We start from the raw sequence: 24,763 nt of genomic DNA on the forward strand, positions 1-24,763 counted from the left end.
AGGGCATTAGTAGAATATGAGTTGCTTTCTGTTGCACAAGGATGATTCACCTTCCTTCCTATTTATCTTTACTGTCTAAAAGTTCCATTCTGGCCATTAACAGTTTGCTCTATTTTGTCACATTGTTCTAGGGCATAGCCTGAATCTGTCACATGGTGTGACAGGTCATATGTTGCATAATCAATCTAACAAGTGCTTATTTTTTTTAAAGGAACAGTTGCTTTGGAGTGTATGCTCTTTTTCTGATTGTAGCACAGTACATTTCAGCATGTTCATCTATTGTACATAAGTTAATTTTCAGAAACCAAACTATAATACATTCATTTCACAATTAGTGACATTACTGATCTCTTACAATTTTTATTTTTAGATATGGTAACGGTTTTATTAATCAATAAATTAAAATGAAATTAAAACGTACAATGACCCAAATTACTGCGTTACAGTAATATTGTTAAAGTTCCCAAACATCTGTAGTGGGGTAATGCTATGTTTTATGCTAAAATAAAAAGTCACATCCCAAATGCACATTATGTAAGGTAGTTAAATACCTGTGTAGATTAACAGACACTCCTCAGTTGAGCTACTGACATGTTTTCTGCCCAGCTGAGCTGAATCAAAACAGTCTGACTCGCTTTTAATATATTATGCTACTTTTTTTAATTGCCAATGTAGCCCTTATGGCAGCAGGACACAAGTCTTAGTAATGAGTGCTAGTTTGTTTATCACAATTGTGATGAGTTAGTCATCACACTGTGATCCAGCCATGGTAAAGTCAATGTGCCGCTCTTTCTCAATCATCATTTCTCACAGTTTGTGAAGCATGGCAGGCTGTGGACCCTGCAGAATTGAACGGCTTCTGGAGGATGTAACTCCACTTTGCAACAGCTGGAAAGTTACAACAGGCAAAGATCAATATGGCTGTGGGGCAGAATTAATGTTCAGGAAAAAGCTTATGTTCCTTTTTTAAGTATCTTTTATTCTGTTTTTTTTTTTTTAAAGGATATATATCTTAAGCTTGGTCTTTTGCCTCCCTATTCTGGTTCTTCTGAACATTTCATTGTAACCCAATTTGATGTGATCATGTTGACTCTGTGCACCTCAGACAGTTTTCTGCGACATTTTATTGGTACTCCATTTTCCTCTCTGTTTGTATCCATGGAAACAGATGAACATTTCAGTCCCTTAGTGTCGAACTCCCCAGCATGGCTAATCTGCTCTTGATGCTCTGTGCTCAGAGGGTATAGGTTGACAAAGAGTTTTCTACAGTGCATTAAGTACCCGAGACATAAGTGGCTTATATTGTTTCAGTTGTGTGGCCTCCTGGCTGATAATCAATGTGGTAATGATATTTTATTCCTTAGAAGAATTGGTCATGTGAAGCATCCTTAAGCTTGAAGGTTAAACTGAATAAACTGATTGTGATGGCCTCTGGAGAAATTATTCTTTCTGTGAGTGCAGGCATTGTTCATATTAGCCACCAATGGTCTCAAGGTCACTGGTCAGATTATGAGCATGAGGCCTCTGTCTTAGTTTGGTGCCCTTGTTGTTGCAGAAGTGATCCAAGCAGACATCTAGCTGATCACACTTGAAGCACTAAAAGGATGCATGAATACTAATAGCAAGATGGTTGCAAGATTTAAAGAGAGTTGAGAGTATGAGGTCTCAGTAACTGTTTGCTTGACATGTATTTCATGTCATATGAAATAATGACTATCTTCATTTTATGCACATTTATTCACAGTCTCAGAGAAGAAGTGTGAAGCAGATTTCTGAAAAGCAGCACGCTTGCCATCAGCTGGAAGGAGAGACATATACAGGTACATATGGTATGGTGATTTTTGATCATTTTTAATCATGCCATCAGAATCTGGCTCTTGTCACTAAGGTCAGCATGAAAATGAACATTCACTTGGTTCTTAATTTTGACCTCACATTTAAACCTGTGAATACATCCTGTTTGTGTATCCCAACCACAAATACTACAACTAGGGTTGTCAAAAGTACCGGTATGGTACCAAGTCGATTCTGACATTTTAAAAACGTAACGACACCCGCCTTTCTGCAGCAGCCTACTGGAAGAATCGTGTACTGGGTTAATCTGGTACCCGCTGATAGGAAGCTGCTTTCAAATGTCCCCGTCTGTATTTGTGTGAGCACTTTGTGAAGAAGGTCAAAGGTCTCTATACAACGTGTTTTTCCAGCGTTGAGAATCACTCAAAAAAATAGCTCTTTGATTGAACATGATCCAATCATGGACAGTGGTTCCACGTGACTGAAACAAGTAAAAACCCAATACATCTTGATTAGTTCTGTGATCTACAGAACAACAAACTAAATATAACTTTTCTTTACACATGTGATGTTCAGTGTTGGCAGTCTAGAAGTGATGCTGGTTTCATCCAGAGCACTACCATAGTGATTGCTTTATTATTAAAGCAATTTGAATTCTTGTTAGCAGGTCAACCGCAAGCACTCAGCATTTCACAATGGTAACCACAATGGTTTGCCATTTCCTCAACTTGCTAAAAAATGCATACAATAACACTTTATTTCAACATTTACTCTCCCAATTCAGCCTGTGCAAAGAATGATGAGAAGTGAAAGTCCTGTTTCTGTTTGATTGGGTTACTTAATTGAAGCATGTTATTTCAAAATGAAAGCATCAAAGAGTTAAGTTAAGTCAAAGAGTAACTGTCAATTTAACATGAAGCAATCACATATGAACCAGAAACCTGATACAATGGTGATAAATAAAAATTAATTGTTTAAATAAAAATTTCAGTAGTTGGTACCAATACCAGTAAAATTTACCATTGGTTCCAACTGAAATTTTGGTACAGTGACAACCCTTGCTACAACTATCCATCTAAGTACTCATCTTTTAATAAAACCCTCATCCTCCATCGGTTGTTATTTTAATCATGGTTTGCAGTGTTCCCCAATATAATTTTCATTATGAACACACTTTCCCCAACACACTTTCCCCTCAACAATTTCTTGGAAAAACCAATTATTTGTCTCTAATGCTTGTCATGCCATATTGACAGTATAATAGCAAATGCTCCTCCTTATCTTTTAAAGGTGCCATTGCATGGAATATTTTATTATTTTAGAATGTTTCCAGGGGTGCCCTTATAATGTTAGTATGTTTTTTAGATCAAAATTTGTTATAATTTAGAAATAAAAGGCATTTTTCCTAGCCTGATTTTAGCCTCTGATTTGAACGCTCTGTTTGAAGGTGCGTGTCTGTGTGAGACTTCAGTGTAAACGCCCACTGCTGTGATTGGCTGCTGTGAGACTTCAGTGTAAACGCCCACTGCTGTGATTGGCTGCTGTGAGACTTCAGTGTAAGCCTGTTGATCACGTGAATGAAGATCTTATCATTGCAACGCAGCTTCTGCACCCTCACTAATGATTTCGCCAATGCAAACATGATGTACGTACAGTAAGAGCTTCGTTGTGCAGTGTAACAGCGTCATTGATTTCATAATGAATTTTGGCAAGACTGTCCAGATAAACTCGCGCTGTGTGATTGACAGCTTGGGTGACTGGAAAGGGATTGTTCTTTGATCGCTATCTGTATATTAATCACAGTTTAAGTAAGATTATTTTCATCCTACTAAGAGAAATGACGTGAAGTTGATCGTTTAGTCACTGGCTTGATTTACTGATGCATATTATTGAACGACTTTGAGAGAAAGATTATCTGTCTGAACTTGAACAATTACACATCAGACATTCACATAACCCACTGATTCTTCAGAGGCTCGGATGAAGGAACTAAAAAATACCTTTGTGTTCATTTGTACATCCAAACACTGAGCAACTGCCATGCTTCGCTCCTTTGCAAGCCATGATGTCTCTCGAAGAAAAATTATTCGGACGATGATTCGGCTGCGCAGTTCCGCCTGGCCTTGAACATGGGCTAGCATATGCAAATTTTTGTAGGCGTATATATTAATGATCCCGACTGTTGCGTCACAGTCGGTGTTATGTGGAGATTCGCCTATTTTTCAGGGGTGTTTTTCAAAAACGAGATTTAAATAAGAAGGAGAAAACAATGGTGTTTGAGACTCACTGTATGTCATGTCCATGTACTGAACTCTTGTTATTTAACTATGCCAAGATAAATTCAATTTCAAATTCTAGGGCACCTTTAAAGTTGGCATGAAACTTACCATTGTCTTTTCTTCCCTATTGTGGCGTATATCCGTGTGGAATTGCTTCTCGGACGAGAACAAAATGTAGGGTGGGACCTGATTGGGAATTGATTGGATCGTAGTTGTTTTCTACTTGCAATCATTTTGTGTGAGTGAAAGGTTGGAGGGGAAGGATTGAAACTTATCTGGCTATTGGACAATTTATAACATTAAAAAAATATTGATTTCATGGTGACTGAAGGTTTTACATGCAATTTTTCCTAGTTACATACAATATATGAAGTGGACTTTGCCTTCAGCCTACAATCTTGAAAACGAAAATTACAGCTAAGAGAGAACACACTCTGATCTTGTGTGTCTAATTCTGAGGAATCTGAAAAGATGTTTTCAAGGGATACTGCCATGGTTTCAGCTATCAGCAACTTCAGACATTCCAACTTCACACTGAAAGAAAAAAAATATTGTTCTTATGTTGGGTATATTGTGGCTTCTTACTATATTCAGCTGCTCTTAGAATGTACAAGAATAACAAGGGTAAATTTAATCTATTGATTTGTATGACATAAAATGGCCTTTTTCCTTTGTTAACAATTGTTTTGTCTATAGTGCTTTCTTCCCCTGCCTTCCTTTGCAAGTGCAAAACTTTCTCAAAACAAAGGCTCGGTCTGAAGTGTTGTAACACTCTTCTGCATTGTTTCATTCATGTTATTGTTAGTATTTAGAGCAGATGGTGCAAGAGGTTTTCATGCTGGCTATTTTCTAACGTTCCTGCTTTGCTCTTTTTTTCTCTCTGGCTCCCTGTGTCTATCACCTTATCTCAACAGGGTGTTAACTGACATTCAATAAAGCTAATGCTAAAGGTTTTCCATCAGCTTCACAGTTTTCGTGGCTGAAAACATGTATTTTTGAGGTTCCATGCCAGAAAGTGTGTCATGGCAATCTGAAAGTTTATTAGAATGTGGACATTTTGTAAACCTAGAATTCTCTTGTTTTTAAGGGAACACCCACCCTGTCTCACGTACATGTTTGTATCATTCGCAGCATGTCGCTGAAAGTATAGATGTCTTCTGGCAGATGCCTTGCTCTCAGATTGTGACTGGTATCCTCCAAAGACAGAGAAGAACAGCATAGTTCAATGTCTATCAGTTAGCAGATAGCACTCAGTTGCCTTCCAACACTAACAGCCTCCTTTCCTTTTTGAATAATTAGAGCTGGGAACATTATGGTAACACCCAGAGGATGTTAATGTTCTGTCCTTTTTGTCCTTATTACTTGGTGTCTCCATTGTCATAGACACAATTAGAAATAATGAGAGAGTTTAATTTATAATGCACCTAAATTATAAGAAAACTATTTTGTTGTTAATATTATAATTTGTTTTTTCAAACATATTTTAAGTTGATTTTTCCATAATTACTTTATTGGCAGGTTTCTCGGGCACTAATCAAGTCTAGTCCTTGACATTTAAATGGAGAACCACCATTAAGAGCCTAATTTAGGAATATAAATATTTGTTTGTGTGTGCTGGGGAAATTGCTCAATAGCCTTATATTTACTTATATACTGATATTAACTTTGAAATAACCATCTCTAATGACCCATTGCATGTGTTTTATAAAATTGTTACATTTCATAATTCCTTAATGTTTCTTAAATCCTATTAGTTGTCTGAATTTGTGTCTCATTGTCTGAAATTTATTGATTCTGTCCATATGAAATGATACTTGTTTAGGCCTTGTATGTGCTATGCCTGGTCCTGACATGTCCACCATGTTTTGTCTCTCGCAGCATCATGCTATGGACTTCTACTAAGAGGACTGTCTAATACACAGATCTCTAGTGTATTTTAGGGTCAGCGTTTTCATTTTCTTTAAAAATAAATAAATCAGTTTTGTCTGTCTGACCTTACGTCTGAGTCAAAACACATAATTTGAAGGTCATAGCATTTTGTATGGAACAGAGTAACGGCTCCTGAATACCAATGGGGCCGTGCTAGATAAAACATCTCATACACAAAACTCAAAAATCTGTTTTCTAAATGCATCTTATTGTGAACAATTCATCCACACATAAGTTCACTTGTTTTGAGCTTGTAATTTTTAAACAAAAAGCTACACATTTTAGGCTTCTAAATGTCCAAATCTCTATATGCCAGACGTTTCCAATCATTTTGGATTAATCCCCACCTCTTTTTTTTTTTTTTTTTTTTACAATCTAATGCAAGCTCAAGTCTATAAATTAAGTCTCCTGCCTAATTATTTAGATAATCTGTTTAACTCATTTCGTCACAATACGTATTAAAAGATCACTTGTGTTACATCGCAACTTACTTTAGTGTTGCTGTTTGAGCATAAAAAAAGCTCTGCAAAGTTACAAAGCACTCCAAAGGGAGTTATTCTCTATATCAGTAAGCACTGTTTCTGAACTCCCTCAATTGTAGTGTTGAGTTTACTTCCGGGATTGTACACTTCACAATATTCCTCATTTAAATAATTCCCACCCAAGGCATACGTATAAAACGACGAGGCCTGGTTGAGTTGCGTCGAGTTAGTAGTGTGTTGAAACTCGTGGTTACGGATGGGAAGGGATGTGACAAAACATTTCCAATCAGAGCACATTGTGTTTTTCGAAAGGAAGGGCTTCATAGAGACAGGAACAAAACCGAGCATTACAGACAGACTGGGAAGAGAGGTTCTGCAACAATGTAAATGTGAACGAATAAGGCGTTTTTTGAACATTCAAGCATGAAAACCTATTCTAGAAGAAACAAAATCAAAGCTTTGTAAAAGGGCATAATATGGTACCATATTAAGTACAATAATACCAGGTGATTAAAAGTCTAAACTGGTAAAAAGAATCACTGTTTCTACTGTGTAAGTGGCATGAACTTCGAAACATTCTGAGCTTTATCTCCAAGGAGAGGCGGTGAGATTGTGCATGATTGAAGGCGTTGGGCTGAGAAGGGAAAGACATAAATAATGGCTTGTGTTTACTGATGCATGCTATGAAAATAAATACCAGTAATGCATTAGCATGTTTTTGTGTTGCATCGTTCACAAAATGCTATCAAATATTTTTTCTAAATTATTGCCTTTAAGTGTTGCCCTTTTGTGTAATACACTACTTTGAGAAACTGAGTAGCATTCATTGACTGAGTTCTGCGCCAGAGAGCGGTTCATTAATACAGAGGTTATGATGTATGTGTTGATGCCACATGAGATGGTAAGTCAGACAGCCATTTCCCAAGGGCTTCAGTAACTGTCTAAAGAGAAGCGGCAAGTCCTATAAATTCACTTTATGTGTCTGCTTAGCATTCAGCTCACCTCGAACAGCAGCCGTTGACTCCTGCTCTTTAATATGGATCTTTCCTCCACCCTCCTCCACATTTTTTTCTCTTTCCTAGAGCCATAAGAAGAAAATAATATATTTTTGTATGTATTTGATATGTTGTCATGCCATTCATTTGAGCTTATTTGGTGCAGTGACTTATCATCAAAGGTAAACGCAAGAGCTGTTTGACCTGAGTATCAGGTGCTTGGAAATGAAGATCTGGAAGAAAAAGAAAGACACCTCATGGGTAAAATACAATCTTTACTAGGTCAGTCTCAGTTCAGGAATGCATGCCAAATAATATCATGGTTTCGTGAAGCGGACAAGATACAGAGAGGTCCATACATTTATTACAATAGATCTTCTTTTGACAATATAGTTAGACTTTTTATTTGGCTTATTAATATTAGTGTCTGATCATTGTGTAGCAAATCATTCAACAGTCTTTCAGTATTGTCGTTTCCACCTCCTTTTCATCATTGTGAACAATAAGAAAACTGTTGAGGGAAGTTTTAATTTTAAAGTCTAAAGAAGGTTAGGTTTGGCACCATTGAAGGGTCCATTAATCAGGCTTTAACTTTGACTCATGTCTCTCTTTGTATTTTTAAATGCAAAATAGAGAAAGCTTTCAGTGCTGAAGCGTTTGAAGTTCAATATATTCCACTGAATCACCCCCATGCTGGCACAGTGATGAGAAAAGTTAAAAGCATGCTGTCTGGTTTATATCACTCAGTAGAATGCAAATCTTTTAAATGGTTGACTTTTACAATGCAATGCTATGATTTTTTTTTAAAACATTAGTCTAATAGTAGCCAGTGTAGTGCATGTTTGTAAGTCATCCAATTTCTCAGCAAATAAAGGTCCATATAAACAGCAACAACACTTAAAGAAATAGTTCACCCAAAAATGAAAAATCTGCCAGCATTTACTCAACCTTATGTTGTAAACATGTATGAAAATACATCATTGGACAAGACATTTTTCAATCAAAAAGAAAGTCATACAGGTTTGGAGCGACTTGAGAGTGAGTAAATTATGAACTATCCCTTTAAATGACTAATGAAATAAGAAAGTGGTGCCAGAACAGTCCATATTTATTTATTCTCACTGAAGCTGCCAGTAAACATTTATACCGTTGCATCTGAATTCAGGCAATACTTTGTGCATGTGGTATTCTTTCACTGAGCTACAGATTGATTTGCTGCCAAAAGGGGCGTTGCAATTTGCGACAGGGAATCGGAGAGAATTGTCAGAGGCAGGCATTTAGTCTGACACCCTTCTTCCATTTTTAATCGGTGAGTGTGACAGACCTCTGACAAAAGACAGCAAGTCTTCACCAAAAGCAGTCAGTAGGCTAGGTGTGACATCCTTTACCAAAATAGATTTGTCACCGTTTTTACTTAGAAAACATGAAAATCCATCAATCAGAAACATCTTTTCCCAATGCTATTATTTGTTAAGCAGTTTGTACTTCGCAGCCAGAAGAAACCAACCAGATGGGAAGATCTTACACCAAAGCTGGATCTCATAGGTCAGCTGAGACAAACATGCATAGATGGTTTGAAGAGCAATGTCCTCACGTCATTGAGCTTGTATCGAGTGTTTACTTGCAGTGTGAGGAGTGGATGAAGAAGATCCTCCATACTGTCTGACTCTGAGCTGTACCTCCCAGTTGGAGGCTGTCTTGTGATGGATGAGGGCAACGTACTCTGTGAAAATACTCAATGTGTATTCTATGATTCTTCCAGGCAGCTGTGACAGGTTGATTTATCTAGAGGCAGAGGCAGTGTGTGATTGGTTCTCTTCTAGCTGGATGCAGAAATCATAGCTCAATCCTGCTCCACTATCTCCTCGGTCATTAACTTTCATCTACTGCTCTAACAGTGCAGTGTTTTCTCCTCTACAGTTCAAGAGGTCCTTTTGCATTAAGAAAACGGATCAGATTGTGAGTTCAGTGAGCAAAAAACAACCCAAGACCGTGAAATTTGATATGTTGATATATATATATATATATATATATATATATATATATATATATATATTATTAGTCTGGTTTGTTTGATCATTTCTGCTTTTATCTGTTAATTTCTGTTGATAATAATTCCAACATGTCACCATGTCAATTTAGGAGTAAAACTGGAAGGTATCCAGTTTTACTCCCAAAGGTGCTCTTACAATAAAACATTGGACCTTACTATGCAAATGACCAATAATATTTACTTGTAATATTTTAAATGTAATGTTTTGTTTTGAATACCATTTATTACAACAAAATTTTGATGTGAATATGTATCTTTAATTACAAGAAACTGTTCCCCATTAATTTCAAACTGGATATAACCCGGAAAATGACTGTCACAACCTGGTCCAATGATGAGGAAGACAGATCAGTTCAATAACGTTAAGTATTTATTAAATAAAACAGAAACAAGTAATCCAATGAAGAGAATGGTCAGCGTAACAGCGTGTAAAACACAAGACTGAGACTGGAACTTAAATACACAGTGTGCTCGTTAAATTAACTTCCATGTCAATTGATAGGAGGCGGGAAACTAGAACAAAGGAAACAGGTAACAATAAATGACAAACTAAAAGTCCATAAAAACTGAACATACTGGTGACAATGACCTATTTCATTAGTTATGTTTACATTCACTAATTTTCATCAATCTGAATGAATCCAATTTAATTTCATATTCTAAAAGTTCTGTTTATATGTACCCTAAACATTGTAATCTGATTCATGTATTTGTTTACGTGTGTATTACATAATTCCGAACAAAACTTGGTGCATCCAGAAAAAAAACATTACAAGACTGTCACACCATAACTGGTGTTTTTGCCTGGATGACCGATCCTTTTCAGTCCGATTGAGCCATTGAGCCGATTGAAGTTCGTTTATTAACGGATTATTAGATTGCATGTAAACTTACCTTTGAATGAATTGTGAAGTTCGAAGCTCCCTGGTTTTCACGGTACATAGTGGAACTTTTTAGGGAGCAAACGTTTCAGTACACTGGTATTTCGCGATTGAGACCCTTAAAATATCTGACTCCCTGATCAGTGCCCTGACTACTGAACTAGGGAGTTGATTGAGACGCACCCGTAGACAGTAACCCAACGGCGCAAACAAATTTTACAGTTCCTCCTGAACCAAAACAACAAGCTTATGCTGCGTTCACACCATAACTACCATAATTAAGAGATTGCGACCCGTGACGTTTTCTACCCGGAGCTGTTCACGTCCTCAGACACGGAATTATGCATTTCTATGGCAACACTATAAATGCCAAAATGAATTTGCAGCAGTCAGGTGGTACAAGTCAGAGCTCTGTAACTTATGTGCTTTGAGACATTTGTGTAATTAAAGGCCGTCTTTCGTGGTGCTTTGCAAGACTCTGCTCTGCTGTGCGCATTCATATGTTTTGGAGGAGGCGTGGTTTTTGAGAGCGCTCTGAAGGGAGGGTGGGATCTTATGCTTTCAAAGCTAGCTTGCTATTGCTAACCTCTCCGAAATTGCCTACCCTACCTTTAATTGCGCAACCTCTTTAATTAACAAAATGACTGGTGTCAATGGTGACTAAATTTTAAACCATTGTTGCAAATGTGTTGTGTAGAATCTGTGACCATTTTGAACGGACCCTGGAGCCCTTCAGAGGAGGTTTAAGCAAAGCAGCACAGATGACCAAAGTAAATTAGATACATAGGGCCAGATTTACTAACAGTTTGTGCCAGCGCAAACCCTCTTTTGGCGTTAAAAAACTGACAGGATTTACCAAAGACACGCATTGAAAAATTAGCATTGAAAAGGCGTGGACATTTATTTTTGCGGCCAACCTTATTGCATATGCATTTGTAGGAGTTTCCTTTTCAGATGCAAAATCTTTGGGAGGAGAGTATATAAATGAATCATGCAAGGTGATTTTCTAAGGTTTGCGCTAGTCAATTTACTGGTATTTGCGTCATTATTTACCGCCCAAAAAAATCATGTCTTAAATCAGACGCTAATTTGCGCTGCTCTTGGTAGATTGCATTTGTCATTATGGAAATGATCCGGCTGCATCTGTGTTCTTTAATTTAACTCTCCACTCCCATCAGCGCTTTTGTGGAATTGCGCTCTCACGTTAAAGTAAATCTGTCCCAGAGTGTAAAGAGACAAAAAAATCAACCAGGGTCCATGTAATATAACCCTTTTGCCCATTATTGGAGTGTCTGGATTGTTGTGGTTAGGTTTAAAGACCTTAGAGAAAAAGGCAGCTGTGGCTCTGTGGTAATGGCCTTGAGACTTGTGGGCTGAGCCTTCTAACCTTCTGAGGCTGGTGGTCTTAATCTAAGAAGACTGATATGGCCAACCACCCACCTTTCCACACACACATACAAATAAAATTGCTCACCCACCTTCAAGTTAACCGAGTTTAGCGGGGCTCTTCTGCCAATTATAACACCTGACTGACTCGCAGTGTTGCACAGGAAATTACTTTGGGAAAACCAGACTGGAGGGATTATTGAATTATGCCAGAACTGTTCCGTGAGAGGAGAGGTGGAATTATTTGCTGCTACGGCATCTACCGTCAGCTCCCGTGAAATCGGCCAGCTGTTTGGAGCTATTTTTACAGGGACCACAGCTGCAGAAGGCTAGCCGTGAGACTGGCTGGTCATAGCAAGCAGAAAATATGAGAGTCCCTATGTTATTATACGCATTACTGCTCCACCTGATCCCAAGGGCCAGTTTTTGAGGCAGTAGCTCAATCAAAGCTACCTGAGGGAGGTGAGCTCCGGACCCAGTGCACTAATGAAGAACTGTACCATCATTAACCTAAATTCCCCTAATGGCCTGTAATTATAGAGAGTGCACTGCAAGGGACACTTTAGCTTTGCACGGAGGGAGCACTTACCATCAACCTTATTCCTCTAAAAAAGGAGAAAAAGCGTCAAAGATAATATTCCTTATCATCACACAGCTGAAAAGCAGGACACTGAGTATAAATGGAGGGAAGGCTAAAAATGATCATTAATTTCAGGTAACCAGAATCTAATTCGACCTCTTATTATGTTGTATTAGCACCCTCTAATAGTGTTTTTGTACAGCGTACACCCTCTATTGTCTTGTAGCGGAGCAAAGGGAAATTTGCATCATTAAAGAAGCACAGGTGATGGAGCACCATTTGAAAACACCTGGAGCATATCAGCAGAAAAGAGCTGAGAGTGCTTGGATGAATTCAGAGAAGGTTTGGGGCACACAGCTTGCGGTCTGGAGTGCTGAGAGGACATGTTTATTTAGCTGGCTGGTGTGAAGATGAACAAATGTGCTCCAGCAGTCCTGATGGTGTTTTTTTAAGCCATGCTGTCCGTTTTCAGTATTCCTCCTCCATATTTCCTTTTCGCGAACAACTCATCGCGTACGTCAAGTCAGCTTGTGACATGCATGACCAGTCGGTGTGAAATGTTTTATTGAGAAAATGTTTTCCATCCATCTTTGTGTTACATTTCCAGGAATATGATTACAGGAGATGCCAGTCATTCTGTGAATGACATAATGCAGCATTATTCATCTGGGACGCCTGAACACAATATGTCAGGCAATGTGTGTTTTGTCAGTGCCAATGTATTATTTAAGTGACAAATTCACGAAATGATCTCACTGAATGAGCTTCAAAACACAAAAGTCCAGCAGTCACTATAACAACGCTGACTCATGGACTCATTTTTAAACGAAGCATGTGACTTTTGCGTTTTCAGTAATGGCTTTCTTTGTTTCTCATGATGTTTATTCAGGGGCAGGGAGAACCTTCAGCAAGAGGCACAAGTATGGAGGGGGACTGTCTAAGTTGCATCAAGTACCTCATGTTCATCTTCAACTTCTTCATTTTTGTGAGTGCTCTCTTTTACTTTCTCTTAAATGGCACATGACCTCTCAGTTATAAAGGCTGTTGTTGTAGGCTCACTGTAGGCTGAGAAGATTTGCCTGTGACATCATGCTTTGGTTGGAAGTGTGTGAAGTATCTGTTATAGAAAACAATGTCTGATGATATGCAGGTGCAGATTCCTGATAGCTTTCCTAACAAAATACGTAATTCAAAAGAGTCTGAATGATCCAAGTTGCCACTTTGAACAAATATTAATGTTACGGTATGAAAAAGTGCATTGATCTTGCGCCAACTTGTCTTCGTTTTGCTCATGAACCACATTGCACTTCCTTTGTTTCTCAGAAGTGTTTTGTTAGCAGCCTCATGAACTTCCTACTGCCACACTAGTGCTGTGGGAAAATGTGCAGTTCCATAGAAAAGCTGAGCATCAATATAGCTATATCATCAAATCATATTTTGTGTTTATATTGTGCAGGGGTCTTCACTAAGCCCTTTTCTCCTCCTTTAGCTTGGAGGTGCATTCCTTCTAGGGGTGGGAATCTGGGTGCTGGTGGATCCGACAGGTTTCCGGGAGATTGTGGCAGCAAACCCTCTTCTGTTTACTGGAGTCTATGCAATTTTGATCTTGGGCGGGATGCTGTTCCTACTGGGATTTCTTGGCTGCTGCGGAGCCATACGAGAAAATAAATGTCTCCTACTGTTTGTATGGGCTTTTCTTTCTTTCTTTCTAGATATAATTTATTGGTATGGGTCAAAATGCAATGTGTCAGTCAATATTGTAACACTTTATTTTACGGTGTCCGTGTTACGGAGTAATTACTTAATTAATTACTTAGTAGTAGGCGTTGTAATAACATGTAACAAAATGTAATTAACATGAAACTAAGTTATGGAACAGCCTGTACTTACAGATTGTAATTACGCACATGTAATAGGCAGCTACTGTTACACATATGTAATAAGCCGAGTCGGTTACATGCGTGTTACAGACTTGGTACAGTGTAATTATATAAGAAAGTACTTAGTACTACACAATGTAACACAAGTACTTAGGCTGGTCGGGAAAAGCCTGCAGTTACACATGGTAATTTTGTACGTTCTGTAGCATTACACATATGTAACATAAAATAAAGTGCATCAAGATTGTACTTAAGTGCACTTCATGTGTATCTACATACCTTATCCATCTTAATTAACCCACTAGTTTACAGCTTAAATACATGCAGTAGCTTCTTAATTACATTAAAATTACAGAATGTTACACAGGTATAAGCTACGTAAAATAAAGTGTATCAAGATTGTACTTAAGTGTACTTTGTGTATACATAACTTATCCATCTCTGCCTTAGTTTGATTTAAACTCACTAGTTCACAGCTTAAATACATGCAGTAGCTTCCTAATTACATTGCAATTACATAATATTAAACAGGGATAAGCTACGTAAAATAAAGTGTATCAAGATTGTACTTAAGTGTACTTTGTGTATACATACCTTGTCATCTCTGCCTTAGTTTGATTTAAACTCACTAGTTCACAGCTTAAATACATGCAGTAGCTTCCTAATTACATTGCAATTACATAATATTACACAGGGATGAGCTACGTAAAATAAAGTGTATCAAGATTGTACTTAAGTGTACTTCATGTGTATCTATAAACCTTATCCATCTCGGCTTGTTACATATGTGTAACAGTAGCTGCCTATTACATGTGCGTAATTACAATCTGTAAGTACAGGCTGTTCCATAACTTAGTTACATGTTAATTACATTTTGTTACATGTTATTACAACGTCTACTACTAAGTAATTAATTAATTAAGTAATTACTCTGTAACACGGACACCGTAAAATAAAGTGTTACCAAATAGGTAATTAAACAAAAATTTAGTAACACTAAATGTAATCTTTAGCAAATATCCAACTAAATATTTTTTTATACTGTTCATTATATTATTGTTGTGATGCTTAAATTCACATGTAGCATTTTAAATGTGTCTTTTTTTCTTTAGTGTTTTATTTTTGATTTTTAATTTATTTAGACAAAATAATTAACATTTTAATATCGGTGATAACATGAAAATTGGCTTATCAGTATCAGCCAAAATTATATTAATGTTCTGCATCCCTATTTAGCATTAAAAATCATTGCGTGTAACACAATAATAATAATAATAATAATAATAATAATATTATATATATATATGATAATTATTGGCTCATCAATATCAGCTAGAATTATATTAATATTGTGCATTTCTATTTAGTATCAAGTCTTTATTTATATAGCACTTTATACAATATACATTGTTTCAAAGCAGCATTACCGTGATAAACAGGAAAACTTCTTGTACAACACTTAATAATACGTATTTGCTGCATATTTAGGCATCTGAACTACTGATTCAAATTTCTCAGAATCCTGTTTTTCTCCCACAGTTCTTCATGCTCATACTCGTCATATTCCTGGCAGAGCTGGCGGTGGCCATTCTGGCGTTCATATTCCGGGAGCATGTGAGTATTATTATAGCTGGATATCATCAAGCCACCTGTAATATACCTCTGCTCTCACTACTCTTGTCTATCCTTGGATCAACAGCTCACCAGAGATTACTTCACCAAGGAGCTGAAAACACATTACCAAGGCAGCAATAGCACTGATGTCTTCACCTCCACATGGAACGCCATTATGACCACAGTACAATAATACTGAATACCTCTGCCCAGCTCTACTACACAATAATGGCATTCAGGACGTTTAACTGACTATTGGTGTCTCCACAGTTTGATTGCTGTGGGGTGAACAGTGCTGAAGACTTTGAGGATCAGAGCCTCTTCAGAAGGCTGAACCCCAGCAGACTAGTGCCAGAGGTCTGTTGTCAGAGGAACGATCTGATGATGAGCAAAGAGGACTGTCTCAAGGGAATTATGCCAATCCGGAACAAGGTCAGCAATGAGTGTACAAATTAGTAAATGCATGCATCAAGTAGTTTACAGTTGATTAGAAGGAAGAAAACCAAACATGTTTTTATTGGAGGAAAAAGGGGTGTGGTATCCACCTTATTTTTCAGGTAAGAACGGGCACAGCCATTTGTAATTTGGTAACACTTTAGAATACTGTTCCTTCATTAATGGATAACTACACTGGAACAAATGAGTAATGCACTATTAACATTCTAGTAACTACTATTAACTAACAAGAAATAAGTAATAGCGCTCAGTTGAATGTGGTAGTTCACTAGCTAATCAGTAACTACTATTTTTTTTCAGACCTCACCAGAGAACTACTATATATACAGGTTAATAATTAACATGAATAATGCATACTTTAAGGTATAATAAAAGGTAACGGTAACCCACTAGTAAGGAATCAAGTGTTAGTACATCCTTCTAAGACTAAGACTTCTAAGACACTGAAGACTACTAAGAACTATTCAGGCTGATAATTAATATTAATAATGCAATGTATAATATAAGGTAACGGTAACCCATTAGTGTTACTACATCCTTTTAAAAGAACTAATAATAATTTGGATCAGTATTCTAAAGTGAAAAACAACTACCTAATATTGACTGAAGTCATTGTAAGCTTTTGAGATTTTTGTAAGATTTTGAATAGTAATTCCTTCCAATGGATTTGGTAACACTTTAGTCATTACTTGTGTGTTCCCATGATCTTCAATTTAGAATACTGATCCAAATTATTAGTAGTTCCTTTAGAAAGATGTAGTAACACTTGAGTAATTACTATCCAAAACCTTACAAAAACCTCAAAAGCTTACAGTGACTTCAGTCAATATTAGGTAGTTATCAAGCTTTTCACTTTAGAATACTGATCCAAATAATTATTAGTTCCTTTAGAAGGATGTAGTAACACTTCAATTCATTACTAATGGGTTACCATTACCTTGTATTATACATTGCATTATTAATATTAATTATCAACCTGAAAAGTTCTTAGTAGTCTTCAGTGAGGTATGAAAAATAGTAGTTAATGATTAATAGTGAACTACCACATTCGACTGAGCGCTATTACTTACTAATTCGTTAATCAGAGTTTCTTGTTAGTTAATAGTAGTTACTATAATGTTAATAGTGCGTTACTCATTTGTTCCTGTGTAGTTATACATTAATGAAGGAACAGTATTCTAAAGTGTTACCTGTAATTTGAATGTGTCTGGCTTCCGGTGTCATTCGCTTCCAGTTATTTTTAGCTGTACTAAACAGCTCGTTATGCTGTGCTCGAGATTGTCTTAATTGTAAACACGCTGGTTTATAGAGCAGACAGTTTACTGCACATTAATATATTCTTCTTGTTATTTCCCTATAGTGGCTAATAAATCGGATGTCTCGCACATTCACAGAAAACACCTTACTTCACGTTGAAAAATTAGGTGGATATAACCGTCTGCATAATAACTCTCAAAATGAATGTGAATTTCAGTCATATATGACAATATGACATATAAAGTCATGTGTAGCTACTCTTCTACCAATATAGATATATTGATTCTAACCATTTAGAATGACAACACTATGAGCGATGAAAAAATGAGAAATTCAATATCCATTGAAGCAGCAACCTTTTGTTTTCTCATATTGAAATTCACACTTCTTTCAAACAGGGCTGTTATTCAGCAGTGGTGGACTATTTTGAGACATACATCTATATGGCTGGAGCCCTTGCTATTGTGGTGCTGACTATTGAAGTAAGGTTATGATTTTTATTTTTATAATGAAAGTCAAAAGTATGATGTAATCAATTTACACTTGGAATGTTTTGGCAAAAAAGAACTGAGTTGTGATCGCCACCTAGTGGAGAGAGTATGAGTAGCTTCGCCATGAAACAATGTAGAATATTTTTAAAACCTTATTTTTTTTAGAGAACTCTTTACTAATTTTATTTGTGTGTTTTTTCTCTTTCATCAGCTCTTTGCCATGGTGTTTGCTATGTGTTTGTTTAGAGGAATCCAGTAATTTTCACACTCAGTAAGGACATTTTGAGGAGGAAGAACATGGCATGACATGGACAACAATTTTTAAATAAGAAAAAGAAGAAAACGCTTATATATTTGCCATCTCTGTGTTGTTATGTAACGAATTATGTTGGAATATTTGAGAATTGCCAAAAATGTATCGTACTTCACAGCTGGGACTTTGAGGTACTTGTTTGTGAAAACGTAAAAAAAGTAAAAGTAATTCGTACATTAAAGGTGGTATGGAGGGATGCACTGATATTTGGTGGAATATTTATAGATGACAAAATACTGATTCCTACTAAGATGTTTTACCTCTTATCTACAGTAGATTGTTCATCACTGATCCAGAGCCATGCTTAAAAAACCCTACACCGTGTGAATGGAAGTGTGTCTGTGAAACAGAAAAGTTTGGTTTGTGTGTGTGCTTGTGTTTCTGTAAAAAAATCTGAGAGGCCAGCAGCTTCTATAAAATAATGTTTTGTGAGTTATAGTCGTGAATATTTTATGTCATTTTAGCAAAACTGTGGTGTATTTGTGTTTTATCTATTGTACACATTGAATGATATTAAAAAAAAAGAAAAAAAGAACATCTGGAGAGTATGTTTGCATGTTTCCCATCATGAGTGGAATCTGGCTTTTCCAATAGCTAATTTAACCATTCTAGATGAAAGCTTTCAGTACATTCATTTTGAATCACATACTAAATACTACATGAACCGAACATGGTTTTAAGGAGTATGTCTATAGACAGGGAATGGACATGTACGATTCAAGTGTAACTCATATCTCCAGAGTGGAGCATAAATATTGAATAAAGAAAATGAAAATATTATCTAGGAAGCTGAATTTTAAAACCAACTGCTTTACAGTTCAAAGAAGAAGAAAAAAGCATTACAATCTGCTTTCCCTGCCTCCAGCTATTCAAGATAAATAGCCTGGGCAGTGATTCTCAAGACTCTTGCCACGGCAAGAGACGCACACACAAGCAGGTAAAGAAGACAAATCACTGATTCTTGAATTAAATAAGATGTATGGAAGGATGAACAGGTCTGGTTCCATGGGACTTGACAGCTATTGATTAATTTTTTTAAAATTTTTTTTTGCATTTTCCCATGCTTGTCATTAGATTTGCTGCCAGAATGAGTTTTTATTTTCCAAGTGCTAAACATAATAATTATTTTCTGAATGCTAACTGCCTAGGTTTAATTTTGTTTGTTTGCTTGCTTAATGCTTAGCAAGCATTGTTACATATGACTTAAATAATAAATAAGATGTCTGAGAACAGCACTATTAAAAGTGTATGGAAGTCAACAGTACCCATTGACTTCCATATAGGGGGAAAAAAATACTATGGAAGTCAATGTCTGCCGTCAACTGTCTGGTTACCAACATTCTTCAAAATATCTTCTTTCATGTTCAGAACAAAGAAACTCATAAAGATTTGGAACAACATTAGGATTAATAAATGACAGAATTTTCATTTTTGGGTGAACTCTCCCTTAGCACTTTTAAATGTGTAACCCCTTAACTGTCACTGTCCTCCTAGCGGGATGCTTGGCTTTTTTTTTTATTGCCTTTAATTCATATCACATATTTTGGTAATCATCATAAATTAGGTATCATTCAAAAGCTTACGGACTTAAAATTCTGTGAAAACCATTTTGAAATTGAGGTTGTGTTAACATTGAAACGGTACTTAAAAAGGAACTTCAATTTTTGTGAGTATCAACTTCAAATTTGAAACACAACTTGGTTAGATATATGGCTTTGATTTTATCTGCTGAGTGTCTTCTTTAAAACAAGACCAAACATAGGTCTATATTCCAAAGCATTCTTGAATTACAACCATTTAAAGGTGCATTGTGTAATATTTAGGAGGATATGTAGACAGAAATGCAATATAATATAAATAACTATGTTTTCAGTGGTGTATAAAGACCTTACTTAATGAATCGTTATGTTTTTATTACCTTAGAATGAGCAGTTTCTATCTACATACACCACAGGTCCCCTTACATTGAAATGCGCCGGCATGTTTCTACAGTAGCCCTAAATGGACAAAAGCGTTTCGTTACTATGTTGTTCTTCAAGCAAAGAAGCGAGCTAAAGTCAGTGAATAAAACACTGACACAATGATGAACAAGTAACAATAATATTCGCAATAACATCGTTTTACTGAATAATAAAGTAAACACAATTTCTTAATTTATCTTTGTAAAGAAACCTCATTGCTTAAAGGTAGGGTAGGTAGGATTTTTATAAAAAAACTTTTTTTCAAATTTGTTTAAACTGTCTTTATATACCAATACATAATTAAAATGTAAGTGCTCTGAAAAAGAGAGTATAAAAATCGAGTGACTGTAGACCTTTTAATCTGCAATAAACACAGCTCATTATTTCCATTCGGGACGAAACAATTGATTGGTTTGGGCGACTGTCACTCACTCTCGCAACCATGGCAACCACCCCTGTTGATAGATCTGCCCATATGCGCACGCACCCGTTTGATTTGAGGCGTGCAAGAGGCGCGGAACCTACGAAGAGTAAAATGATGGCAGAGAAAGAGCATTGAAAATTCAAAGCACCTGCATATTCAGTCAGCGAAGGCAAACAAGGCAAAAACTACTTCCTCGGACCCTGGTTGCCCGCACTCTTGAACGACCTCCTTTGCTTCGCCCTCGACCCCGGACCTGTCCTCGAACCGACGAAGCGGTACTTGTCTCCGGAGTGTAGTCCTCATTAGAGCAACAATGTTTTCATCATGGAAACTCGCAAAACACCGTATATGTTATGAATCTTACACGAAATTCACCTTCATCACAGTGTAACTGATGGTAATGGAAAAACGTGTATCAATGCAACCTGTTTTTAGCTTTGCCTTATAAATATAGCTTGTTACCTATAAATATAGCTTGTTACCGAATCAAACAAAGTATATTTTAAACTTTACCAGTATCGATATGCTAGCTTGATAGTGAGTACTAAAAGAAATCTTATTTGTTTATATTTATAGTGATAAAGTTAGATCTTTTATTACATGTGATTCTGACATGATGTCACTGCATGCACTGCGCTCCTTCCTCTCCACTCGTCTCCGGTAAATAATAAATGCGTCTTCCAGCTGAGCCTGAGCGTTTGGCGTCGCGCGTTCATGTGTTTTGGGGGCGTGGCTTTGGAAGGAGCTCAGAAGGAAGGGGGTGGAGTGAATGGAAATAATTAGCTGTGTTTACAACAGTCGTGAGAGGTCTACAGACACTCGATTTTTATACTCTCTTTTTCAGAGTACTTACATTTTAATTATGTATTGGTATATAAAGACAGTTTAAACAAATTTGGAATGTTTTTTTTTTAGAAAAATCCTACCTACCCTGCCTTTAACTGGCTACTCTCTGCGGTCTCAGACGACGACGACATCTCCTGTCGGCCACCGTAACTTCTGTTGGGTGCAAACCTCACCACTAGATGCCGCTAAAATTTACACACTGCACCTTTAAGTTTGGATAGTACACGTCTGTATTGTTGAGTTCAAATATGCTAGGGTCAACTCCATTATATCCATCATGGAGTCAGCTTTATGTCAAATTTAAGCAAGGTGAAAACACCTATCCATTATGATTCAGACTGGTGACAGCGTCAGCCTTTTCTAATGTCACTATACCTTGCACCTTGACAAGCACCTCCATTTAATAGCGTTCTTGCTACGCATAAATTCTGTGGCTTGTGAATTTTTAAATGTAATTTTTAAAAAACAGTAGGTTTATATAAAAATGCTTTATTGATGCATATCAAAGACCATCCTGTAATGAGAAAAAAAGCAGATTTAGCCTACACTGTAGTTTCAAACACACACACACACAATAATAATAATAATAATAACAATAATAAATATTCAGGTAAGTACACCTATTCAGCCCACTTTCAACTTTGAAATAACACACACACATATAAATATGTACAAAAAAAATTGCATTTTACATTTTTAGTTTACACTTTAAAATTGCACAGAAAACAAATATTTATATTTCATTTTGTCCATCATTTACTGACTAAACTAATAAAAATGTCTGAACACATATTTTAGTAGGTCTTAAGGTACACTTTTCCTTTTATTCTGACAATATCACTTACATCCAACTTTCTGTCCAACAACTGTATTTCCTTCTCCACTTTGCGCATTTTTAAGGCTCTGTATGCCATTTCTTGCTTTCTGTTGTAAATCTCAACTTGGAGATACTTTTTGTACAGGGTCTTAACATCTTCCAAAGGTTCCTTAAAAAAAAAAAAGTGAGCATTAAAACATCTTCCGGCATTTTATATCACCAAATAGTACTGTTATGCCCTGCCACATACCCTTTGTTAAATATTGCATTATAAACAATTTGTAAACGTTTTTTTAATTAAGCATTTAGTATTACGTATTATATTATTTATTTAATACTGTGATAATTGACATCCCATTAAAAAAAAAAAAAAGAGCTGCAAACTTACAGAGTCCAGTTCATCATCTGATAATATAGGTGGCGGAAGGAGGTTCAATCCATGTTCAGTCACTGAAATGATGTGATATGAATGATGTATATTTAACCGCAGTATTGATTTAAAGAGACAAAAGAAAGACAGAGGTGCGGATACCTTTGACATAACTGCTGCAGCCAGCCACATCTCCTGGATCAGAGCAGCAGCCGCCAACTATGTGCTCTATGATAGGACCCTCCACATCGTTCTCAGGGGCCAGCTCCTCCTCATCTATGTACTCCTCTTTTGTTGGGACTGGAAGTAGTCCCATCGTCTTTAGGGCAGCCCTTCTCTTGTTAGCTAAATTATTTGCATCTTTGAAGTTATTCAATTCAAAAACACTTCAAAACACATTGAGTATTTTATATAGACCAGGGGTTTTCAAACTGGGCCCGGGCCACAAGGGGGTGCTAGGGGTCTGCAGAAACTGTCACAGGGGAAAAAGTGTAAAACATGTACAATATAAAGGTTTGGTTACAATTTCAATCTGCTTTCTAAAGACTGAGTAAAGATAATAAGATGTATCTTTATTTATAGATTTATATTGAAAGCTTTATATTTTATATTTTTATATTTATATTGAAGTTTTTAAACACAGAAATGTAATCAACAAATCTGTGTTGTACTGCACATGCTGTCAAGAAGAGTAGTTTGTGAGAGTTTCTCCTCACCTTTTGCAACCCATTTGGGGTTTTAAAACCTTATTAAAGCTGTGTGGGAAAATATTGATTATATTATAATTATATCATAGTGCAATATATAACTTTGAAAAGGTGTTTCTCTTCATATTTATACACCTGACATTACTCAAATAGTGACTAAAAAAGAGATAGGCCTATGCTGACTTATCCAGATAATATTTGAGTACATTTTAAAAGCAAGTTATTTAATTTAGCAAATAACATGTTGTATTTATAATATTATTCTTATTTTTCACACACATTATAGATGGGCCTTTGTAGATAGGAAGGGAGTCCCTAACAAAGGGGATTATCATATTAACATGTCCCGTGGGCTGGCATCACCAAAATCGAAAAACCTACGACCTACCACTTTGAACGATGTTCTTGTATTTCGTCTTCACTTGCTGCCACGTTCGTCTAGGTCCCATAGGGTTGGATCTACAATTGAAATGTGGGCGTGACAAAGAGCAGAATGAGGGAGAAAGCAGCTGAGCTTAGACATTTGATTCATAAACAAGCTGTAGTGTAGCACATGGGTCATGTTTACTGCATAATGAACTCTCCCAGACTAATTACGTGTAGAATATACTTACGCATTTAATTTGACAGATATTTTTCGCCACGCATCCTGACGGACTTTTGCAGCCGCTATTGTATTCCCTTTGGTCTTTATTAAATGTTTAACTTCGTTATATCCTTCAATTAGAAGTTGCAATTCAGTCGGGCTGAAATATGCAGCACGCTGTTGTTTGGCCATGATGTTAGTTAGGGAACTGTTCAATCTTCACACGAACGCTCAGTTACCTTAATGAGTCCTCTTGAAATTAGCTAGATACTTAAATCCGAGATATGGATATGGTGGAAGAATCGGAAAAAACTCAATTTCAGATAGCCTATCGAGCCAGCTCAATCCCGGGATATGTAAACTAATCCGGGCTTTGTTAAACCACAGTCGAAGAACAGGACCCAGAGGATTGTTTCTTGTCTAAAAACACCAGCCATATATAAATATTTGCCCTAATGTTCAAACCAATGCACAACAATAACGTTTAAAGTTATTTACGCCGTAAGAAAAAAATGGTGGCTGCCTGAAACCATAAGCTGATTAGCTCTTGTGTATGGTTGTGTCTAAAAACGCGTGAGCTGACTATCTAGACACATAAGGTACGAGGCTTTAACCACTCCAAAATGCTGTCTAGGTAGGCGGCTCACTAGGTTTCGAGACGC

General features: G+C 36.6%; 2 protein-coding genes across 4 annotated transcripts in view; one reads left to right on the plus strand and one right to left on the minus strand.

Annotated features, from left to right (window-relative positions):
• tspan18a (tetraspanin 18a) overlaps positions 1–18,905 on the plus strand; it is a 28,659-nt gene extending 9,754 nt beyond the window's left edge. Inside the window, exons 2-9 of one of the 3 annotated variants that reach the window (XM_079867614.1) lie at positions 1,745–1,829; positions 13,269–13,364; positions 13,869–14,063; positions 15,799–15,873; positions 15,959–16,057; positions 16,144–16,305; positions 17,985–18,068; positions 18,289–18,905. In XM_079867614.1, coding sequence (XP_079723740.1) covers positions 1,827–1,829; positions 13,269–13,364; positions 13,869–14,063; positions 15,799–15,873; positions 15,959–16,057; positions 16,144–16,305; positions 17,985–18,068; positions 18,289–18,336 — 762 coding nt within the window. In that variant the 5' untranslated portion in view covers positions 1,745–1,826 and the 3' untranslated portion in view covers positions 18,337–18,905. The remainder of the gene's footprint in view (positions 1–1,744; positions 1,830–13,268; positions 13,365–13,868; positions 14,064–15,798; positions 15,874–15,958; positions 16,058–16,143; positions 16,306–17,984; positions 18,069–18,288) is intronic. The other 2 variants (XM_079867615.1, XM_079867616.1) reach the window with 2 other exon arrangements.
• A 3,170-nt stretch (positions 18,906–22,075) lies between these two features.
• LOC307156125 (uncharacterized protein) lies at positions 22,076–24,654 on the minus strand. Its single transcript, XM_079867343.1, has 6 exons — positions 24,130–24,654; positions 23,904–23,974; positions 22,971–23,153; positions 22,827–22,888; positions 22,467–22,607; positions 22,076–22,135 (listed from the first exon to the last, which is right to left on the minus strand). The coding sequence occupies exons 1-6, from the start codon at positions 24,291–24,293 to the stop codon at positions 22,124–22,126; spliced, it is 633 nt and encodes a 210-aa protein (XP_079723469.1). The 5' UTR covers positions 24,294–24,654; the 3' UTR covers positions 22,076–22,123.
• Positions 24,655–24,763: the final 109 nt, after the last annotated feature.

The sequence above is a fragment of the Squalius cephalus genome, assembly GCF_949319135.1.
Source record: "Squalius cephalus genome assembly, chromosome: 3".
NCBI lineage: Eukaryota > Metazoa > Chordata > Actinopteri > Cypriniformes > Leuciscidae > Squalius > Squalius cephalus.

Coding starts and splice junctions, on each gene's coding strand:
- LOC307156125 (XM_079867343.1), bottom strand. CDS start 24,293: ATGGCCAAACAACAGCGTGCTGCATATTTCAGCCCGACTGAATTGCAA. Junction 23,154..23,903: donor CAAGAACATCGTTCAAAGTG/GTAGGTCGTAGG, acceptor CAAATAATTTAG/CTAACAAGAGAAGGGCTGCC. Junction 22,608..22,826: donor CAGATGATGAACTGGACTCT/GTAAGTTTGCAG, acceptor TTTTTTTTTAAG/GAACCTTTGGAAGATGTTAA.